The sequence below is a fragment of the Pundamilia nyererei genome, unplaced genomic scaffold (assembly GCF_000239375.1).
Source record: "Pundamilia nyererei isolate P.nyererei 1_Seehausen unplaced genomic scaffold, PunNye1.0 scaffold00536, whole genome shotgun sequence".
Classification (NCBI taxonomy): domain Eukaryota; kingdom Metazoa; phylum Chordata; class Actinopteri; order Cichliformes; family Cichlidae; genus Pundamilia; species Pundamilia nyererei.
Window position 1 is genome coordinate 40,878 of NW_005187937.1, and position 9,277 is coordinate 50,154.

The 9,277-nt window shown below is 38.9% G+C and overlaps 1 protein-coding gene across 2 annotated transcripts in view; it reads right to left on the reverse strand.

Moving 5' to 3' along the window:
- Nucleotides 1–9,277, reverse strand: part of LOC102192980 (N-chimaerin) — a 30,198-nt gene that overhangs the window by 7,022 nt on the left and 13,899 nt on the right. For both annotated transcript variants that reach the window (XM_005754298.1, XM_005754299.1), the window contains exons 5-8: nt 7,503–7,534; nt 7,233–7,346; nt 3,759–3,885; nt 2,208–2,369 (exon numbers count right to left, since the gene is read on the reverse strand). In XM_005754298.1, coding sequence (XP_005754355.1) covers nt 2,208–2,369; nt 3,759–3,885; nt 7,233–7,346; nt 7,503–7,534 — 435 coding nt within the window. The remainder of the gene's footprint in view (nt 1–2,207; nt 2,370–3,758; nt 3,886–7,232; nt 7,347–7,502; nt 7,535–9,277) is intronic.

Genomic DNA, 9,277 nt, shown 5'->3' on the forward strand with positions numbered 1-9,277 from the left:
CACACACACACACACACACACACACACACACACACACACACACACACACACACTGATGTATGAGGTGCAGTGCAGGTGGTCATGCACTGCAGGTCACATAAGGCCTCATGATGCTGAGCAGTGGTTTAGCAGATAAACATACTGCACTGTGGGTGTTTGTGTGTGTGTGTGTGGAAACTGGATTATATTATTGTGTGTATGTGTTTGTGTGTGTATGCAGGGGTCTTGGGGGTTTTGTAGTATAAGCCTGAATGCAGCTGCATGCACTCATCAGCACAAACTCACAGTTGCAGAACTGAAATTTGCATTAGAAGTTGCTCAGTCATTAGCAAGATGACCAAGAAACCTCGCATCTTCCTATTTAAAAAAAAAAAGAAAGAAAAAAAAAGAAAGAGAAAAAAACCTCGACCGACAGGAAAAAAGTTTCCCCTCAGTTCCTGCTTTAACACTAATTAATTCACATCTGAACGAAAATTAATGAGCCGACAACAAACTTGATTCCTGTATACTTCGTAGCTTTTGGGACATAGCAGGTTTCTGCAGGCAAACCGCTGTTATGTAATTTTACTGCAGAGCCCTTGGCTGGAGGCCATCTCTCCTCTGCATCCATCCTCCGCCTCCTTCTTCTTTTTCTTCACCTTCTTTCTCCATGTTCCTCAACTCTCATCCTTCTATCCTGCTGCTGCATTTACACCAACTTTCTTCTGCTCATTTGAATTCTCTACGTGGTCTCTTAACATTTAAAGACCTAATCTTTTTAGATATATGTGTTTATCATTTATACGTTTTGGTGGTATATACGCTCACATTAGGCATTATGAATGTTATAACCTCTAGTAACACAGGTAAGGTTCAGAGACTTTAAGAAATTACATAATACCTCATACTGCTCACAGTATAAATCCAGTATGAACTAAACTATCACTTGTTAAACTGAAACAGAAATGTAGAACTTTTTATTACCATGTTGTATACACTGTTACCAAAAATGGTTAAATAGCTAGGAAAAACACGCCCTATCAATGGTCTGCTGCACTTTTTCAAAGTCTTGAACAAAATTCTGTTGCAGATACAAATTTTGGCGACCATTATCTTGCGTTCAGGTGACGTACGCTGAACATGCAACTTGAAACGGACACAAATGGAGAACCTAACACTGCACATTGGCCGAACCTGATAAAGAGGTGATGGGATTCATACAGACATCTGAAAAGGTCTTTATCAACAGGAAAAACCTGTACAACTTATTAAAATACATTTACACACCCAAAATTTATGCTTTCCTTCACATTTTCCAAAGCTGTCAGGCAGGTCAGACTGAATTCTTTTGCAGGGCCGAATTTGGCCACTGTGCCCTATGTTTGACATCCATGTACTAGAGGATTGTTGCATTGCTTGGACCAGCCTAAAGTAACAGATTTACATTAATGCAGCGCTTTAGTGTAATTAACAGTAATTAATTAAGTCGTGTTATCTGAAACCAAAGTCTGTGATACTTTTCAAAAGTCTTAATTCAGTATTTAGAGGTGAGTGAAACGAAATTCTGTCACAAATACAAATTTTGGTGAATAAATGATAATCACTGCATGTATGACCATGCTTGTGAAAAGTTTAGTTCAGATTGGACGACCCGTTAACGAGGAGATAGGGTACATACAGTAATGTATACATTATGCTACTAAGCCAGCAAATAACCAAAATATATACATTTCTTTTTTTTCCATTTTTAATTATCCCACATGTCTGGACTTCACAGTGTAGACTCCAATGTCCTCATCCTTTGCCACTCCTCTGATTAAAATGAAAAAAACTAGGACTCATCTCAGTGACTGTAAACTTCAGCCAACATTTCTTATTCAATCCCCCGCCAAGGCCTTCAGGTCAGTTGCCAGGAACATGTTTTTAAGAAGCATCTTCCAGAGTGTCTACACAAGATCCTTCTTAAAAACCCACATTTCGACATTTCTTGTAGGAAGTGATAAGCCCAGAAAATATTGACTTGTATTCATTGTGATTACAGATTAAGGTTTATCATTCTTATTATTCACCCTCTAAAGCTCTAAAGTATAGATCCTCTGAATGATCTATTCAAAGGTTTTGGACAAGTCTGAACAATAATTACGAAGTCAAACTTGGTGCATCTTACAGCAGATAAATGACATCACGCTCATAGGATATACGATATCTAGATCACTGATTGTCCTCACCCTTTCCTCTGTGTTGTGGTCATCTTTGGCTGGAGTCGGTCCGTCAGGTTCCTCCTGGCTGTGAGGGAGGTGTTTTTTCAGGGTGGGCTCCTGGTTCAGAGTGGTGTATCCCACATGCTCGTAGATAGGGTTTATGGTCATCTTAGCGATGTACTCTGCTGCCTGAGAAGAGAATTAAATCCCTGTAAATTCAATCTGGGAAACTGTTGCCTTGTCTTTGTATCTCTGAAGGCAGCAGAGAATTTTTTTGGCTTCCAGGGAATAAAATCTTGCCTCTTACCTATAGATTTGGCCCCGTTTTTAGATTTATAGACTTCTTCCAACTTATGTTTAGGTAGTCTATGGGAAGTTCAGTGTTTCTGTGTCCCCTAAAACCTTACATTTTTACTGTTAATTTTTCTTTAGCTGGCCCACAACTATAACTAATAATGTTCTTCATTATCCATGTTTTGTGTCCTGAGACACTTTTTTTTATAGTTGAAATAAGCAAATAATAAATAATGGGACTTCTGTCTTCTGAAAGAGATTTGAATTCTGCTCATCTGGACGTAGAATTTTCTCTCTAAGTGATTCCTTCATGCTGACTGCAGGTTTCCTCAACCCTATAAAAAGTACATTTGCGCAATGACTGAAACTAGCGCTACTAACTAACAATGGCTCATCAGATCAGTTTCATGATCGTTGATATGCAAATTCTCATGATCACTGATCATTGACCATGAGTTCCATTCACAGAGAGTTGGGGAATGGCTGCAATCACAGCATTTTAAAATGATGAAAGATATACTTATAGGCCCCCTCCTTGATTCAGAGTAGGTGTTTCCCTTTTCACGGAAACGGCCTCCTTGACTCCCCACTCAAACTAACGTTTCTCCCGGTCCAGGATGTGTACAACTTCATCACTGAAAGACTGGCCACTGGTCTCTAGTTGGAAACAGACTGCAGACTCGTGGCCGAATGAGACAGCTCTTCTGGACTGTGCCATCTGCTTAGCTAGAGGTTGTTTGATTTAACTGTCAATGTGATCGTCATTACAATCTGCATATCAATGTATCAATGATCATAAAACTGATCTGACGGCCCATTGTTAGTCAGTGTTTACTAGTTGCTAATTTGGGTCATTATGCAAATATACCATTTATAAGGTTGGGTTGGTCAAGGTTGTTCAGTTGAGACTGAATAAGACAGTTGAATGAATAATGACGCGTTTTTCCCACTCACAATACATCCAGATGAACAGAGTCAGCTTTCTGGGATTTCTTTACCAGGATGACTGAGCATGCATCAAGGCATTTCGATTTTCCTTCTGTCTTTGTGACTTTTTAAGGAATTTAAGTGTTCATATGATCATGAAAGTGATTAAATATGTCTCAAACTGATGGATTTACACCTGTCAAAGACAGTAAAACTTTTTTGAGAAATGTTGCCATTCTGACAAATACCCATCCATAATTCATACTGAGGCATCACAGGCTTTTATGTCTCTCTGCTGAACAGGACTGCTATAAATAAGGAAAGCAGGAGGAAGGACAGATCAATGCAAAAACGCACCTTTGTCTCGATATAGAGTGTGATGAGGCCATCTGTGACGAGGTCATGGATGGACTCAAACCTTTTTTCCCCAACAAAGTGTTTCCCGTCATGGTAGAGACGGAAGTTTCTTGTCTGGTTCCCAAACCTGCAGATAAAAGAAATGAGCAAATTTTGTTATTCGGTATTTTGAAAGTCAAAATTTATGTTAAATCTTTTCCTTGAATTTTTTTTCAATTAATGCATCCTCAGGGTCTGACTCAAACCTTGACAAATTTTGATAAGAGAGGCCCTATAAAATAGCAATAACCTTGTATCTGCCAGTCTTTGTAAGTCGAGGGTCAAAAACTGAGGTTATCTGCAAAACATGTCGTTACTCTCTCCAATTTAAAATCCTGTAGCTTTGCTTTCCGCTAACACGGAGCCAGAAAAGAGTGGCACAAACTCTAATCGACACACAGACTTTGAACTGGGCCACCACACGTGCGCTGTTATTTCTTCCTCAGCGGATCACAATGAGATTAAAGCAGCACTGTTAAATCATTAACCCAAAATCCAACCTTTCTTTTTTCTACCACTCAGACTGGGACTCAAGTTTATGAAAGGGTATTTATGGAAGGTAATTATAACCACAGGGGTAAGGAGGGACAGTAAATGACTGAGAACAGTTGCGCAGGTGGAAAAAAAAAATGACACAGCTATGAATAGACCGAAATGACCCAAAACTAAATTCAAATTAAGCCATGCACCCATTTAGAAGTGTGACACCTACTCTGAGAAAATGATAGCTCACAGTCAAGTAAAACTAACAGCGAAGTGTGGGCAGCCGGGTAAACTGACAGAAAACAAGAAACAAGCCTTACTGTTAACAGGCTTACTCTCACTCTTTCACAAGCCTTGCTGTGAGGAAACATGTGCACGTAAAGTTGAGCTCCTCTGAGCTGTTTAAAGGTTGACTGCAGAGATAAATCCTCACACCTTACAGCACCTGAACACAATTAGACAAGCTTTAAAAAGCAGCATGCACTGTCACACAAATGTGTGCTTGTACAGACAGAAAGGTGTAGCCTTGGTAGTTAATATCACATTCTGTATACTGGATACTGTATCAATATAGTTTACACTATGCTTTGAGATGGGAATAGGGCCGATAAGGGGGAAAGGCCTTGAAAACACTGTCACAACATATATCAAAATGTAAATATTTGATCATAATACTCTAGTTCTATCATGGATATCTGATAGCTATAAATATTGTAGAACTGCAGATGGCTAATAGCTAGTAGCTAAACTTTATATAAACACAGAGCTAAGGCAGTCAAATGATGGAAGTTTTGAGGTTACAGCTTTTCCTTTCAGTAAATTTGATCATGTAGAGATTCTGGTTGGTACTAGAGCTATGATTTACGTATCGCACTGCAATTGTGTCCCTTTGCATATTTGCGTACAGAGAGGGGTTTTTTTTCAACCAACAGAACTGTGCTCACATGCAGTCCATAAAATTAAACCATAAACCATAAAATATCTCCTTTATGGTTCAATTTATACTCCATCCATCCATTCTCTTCTATTATCCAATCCTCTCAACAGGAAATTTGAGTATTAAAAAAAATAACAAGACGGAACAGTCGACCGACATAAAGTATTCTGCACATTGTGCAAGAAGGAATTTTCTTTTCACCGAAGCACTTCCAGCTTAAAATATCACATTGACACGAAGCATACGTTAGTCGGGGATGCTGCTAGGACCTTGGCTAACGCGTCACCCAGCTTGCGACAAACCACTCACGGAGCATCGGGGACTCAGTAAGTCTACCTCGGAAATACTGACTGACACAATTACCAAGTGGATTGCAACAAACTGCAGACCTATTAATATCGTTGAGAACAAGCGCTTTACATAGCTTTGGTTCCTCGTTTCAAGGACTTGAAGTGCCTCTCCAAGAGTGACAGAGAGAGTGGATAAATGTTTACAGAGTTTTTTGTTAACATAAATGTTTAAAATGTTCAATAAACATGTTAAGTGCATATATTTTCCCATTTTTCTGGGGTCTGTTTTTATCATGCAAAATGAAATGTGATTAATATTGCTTTACAAGAAAAATGTTTTTCACGTCGCGCTGTGCGCCACGTTATTGTTTACATGAGATGAATTGCAGAATGGCAGATAGAAACAAAATACTGTTAATCTGATTATCTTCAGGTTGTACACGCTTACATATACACACGCAGTTACTGTCCCTCCATTTAGAAAGGCAGAGGCGTCACGGTGTTATTATTTTACCTGTAGTTTTTTTGTTTTTTTTTTTACTGTGTAATAATATTCAACATTGCTATCAGTACATTTTTCAAAAAATGCCTCTCTGTGCAAAATGGGTTTAAACACATAAACAGCTGTGGGATCCTGTTTGTCTGTGATTTGAACCGGGGGAACAAATCATGGCAGGATCAGCCTGATATTATTTGTATCCCACTGTAACTTTACTGTATAAAGAGCTAACATCTCCAAAATGTCAGGAGTAGTTAGTCATTACAACAAGTGTTTATGAACTAAAAATCAAGAATGTGGGATACTGTTTGTCCTTGATTTCATGCTCCCATTCCATCCAGTATTTAAGTCTGACGTCATTAGCTATGTCTGGGCCCAAACTATGCTGCAGGTCCCAAAGTCAAGCGCTCACTGCACCATCACTGAGAGTTGAAAACTGTCTAAATTCTTTCATCTGTAATAAAATGATCAGTGTGGCTTAACGGAGTTAGAAGTTACCAGGGAGTTAGCTTGCTAGTTTCCATCTAAATATAATATAGCATGTTCTGACTGAGAGAAAAGGTCAAACTTACAGCTCTGCTATCACTTCCAACATAAATGGAGACAGAAAACTAAACAGCAGTGACTTTTGCAGGGTTACTGAAATTGGGATAGCTGGTATGTGTTAGCTAATGATGTGCTACGTAATCGCTACCGACACACCTCTGTTAGCATAATATAAACAGTGAAGCTGGAGGACAAACGCTAACTTTTTTCCACTCAATAGAAGTTAATGTGAGGGTTCCCGATGGTTAGGGACAAATGCAATTGCATGGCAGGATGTTGTAAAAGGACCAAACTTCAGTCAGGAGAACAAGTGAGAAAATCCATCCATAATACAAGGTTAGTCATTAATATACTGCTGCATTGCCTGGGCTGTAGTTACATCATAAGGTTTTAAAAACTGAGCTTTAAAATTAGCGGTAATAAAAACCGAAAGAGGCTGACAGTGATCACTGACTGTTTTAGGTGCTTGTAGATTAAATAAAACAAGATGCAAAGCATTAAAACATGTTAAAAACACAACAGCCTTATTAAACGCATAGTAGTTTGGGCCCAGTAGCAGGATCCATCCCGTCATCACTTAAAGACAATGCTCTTACTCCAGAATGCTCTTCTCGGTTTTTTTGAAAAATCTAGTGTTGCCAATAAGCTCATGTTTGTTCTGTCTCCCCAAACTAGCATACCTTAGAGCCAGTGTGTAAGTGCCTGGCTGCCTCTGACTCTCTCTGATGAGGTAGCTGCCCTCTGCCTGACTCAGTAACTGGTCAGCCTCTTCTCTTGAGATCATCCCATGGAACCTGGATGCAAAAATAGCTAAATGTAAGCTTATTTGATAAACTGAAGAATCTAATGAAGAAAAATCCACATACCAATTGAAAATAATCCTCATTGTTTATAATGTAATGACACAAAGTGCTTAACACAATCTACTACTACAGAGAAAGCCAACTTACTCTCTGCCATAGTATTTAGGTCGGTTTTCCACCTGTAGGGGAGAGAAATGGTGATTGTTAAATAAACAAAAAATTAAAATAATCTCACAATACAGTGTGTAAAATGCTTTAACACTACACAAGTTGTGTGCTCTTGCTCAAAGAGCATGTAACATTTTCAGCATTTGAATGTAAGCCTCACTAAAACACTCAGCTGTGTGTGTGTATGAGTGAGAGTTTGTGAGTGTGTGGGCATCAAGAAAATTGCATGAGTCAGATAAAAAGCAGAGCATCGTGTTATTCTCAGCAAAACTGCTGTTGAGCCAATAAATCAGCAAGGGCCTAACAAACAATGGTAAATAATAAGTTAAATGCCCTATGTCTGTGTGTGTGTGTGTGTGGGGGGGTGTGTGTGTGTGTGTGTGTGTGTGTGTGTGTGTGGTCTCAAACACCATAAGATGTAGATAAGGAGCAATCAGGGAATGGAAATTGAGCACTTGTACATGGAGTCACGATGGAAACAAGCTTTTATTTTTAGAAGAAATTGGAGCACAAACTAAATGCCTACTGACTCTAATGCAAAAGTGGTCAAGTTGGTAAAATCCCGAGGGGGGGCAGAATTAGTCTAGCTGTTGAGGAGAGAGGAGACATGCGATCTCTGCTGTCTGCCATGCACGTGCACCTCTGGACAGCATCCAGATCTGCTCTGAGGCCTGTCAGTAAACCATGCATGCAATGGACATACTGTTGAGTGCAAGCTTGGGGGGTAGAGAAGCAAAAAGAAGCTTATCTTCAGTCTTTTCAAAGTTTTTGAATGAAATGATGAAATAAAAGGGCACAGAGGGAAATGGAAAGATTTTTTTCACAATGTGTCAGACAGGGCGTGGAAGCAAACACATGAAATTAAAAAAATAGTGGATCTGAATATATGTCGGTACCAGCATTTACAGAGGCCAATGAAAAAAGCTAAATAAAGATACTGCATGCTTGCTCACCAGAGGGCACTCTACAACTTACCGACATGTTTGGAACACCACAAACACAAAAACTAGCTGATCTGAACAGAGTCAGGCAAAAATAAATAAAAAATAAATAACAAATGTTAGGGAAATATGTTGTGTGTGCCTGAAAGGAAACTTAAAAAAAAAATTCAGCCAAAATATCAGACTTTTCACTAAATATTGGTGTCGGTGTCAGTATCAGTCTTTATTGGTCGGCTCTACTTTGAGCTAGGCTAAGACTCACCTCTGTTAAAACTCTTCATGCAAATCTAACCAGAACATTTTGAGTATTTCTGCTAATAGGCAAACTGAACCAAGGTAGTAATGATGTCACTAAATGCAGCTAAAGGTATGTATTTGCAAGTTGTATGTAGTCCACTCTGTGAGCCAAAAGTTCAGACTTTGCTATACACTTTTCTACTCTTGGATATCTGTGTGGTATCACTAAAAAGGGGATGGGACTAATATGGTCAGCACAGGCACACATATTTGCCTGTGAGCACAGAAGTAACACCCACCAACCTTCTGTTTAAAAGGTGCAACCAATCAGAACAAAGCTGGCCAAAAGGGAGAAGGAAGGGTCTTAACCCTTTAAGACCTACCATAGAACCAAGCCCACCAGAGCTTATATTATATTTTTACATGCTGTAGGGCCAATTTTGGAAGCATTTCAAGTTGATATACATCAATACAACCATTATATCCCAAATTTTAATAATATGTCTGCATTAAGTGCATAGTAATTATATAAATTGCAAAAAAGTGCAATAAAGTGCAAAAAAATGTAAAATCGTT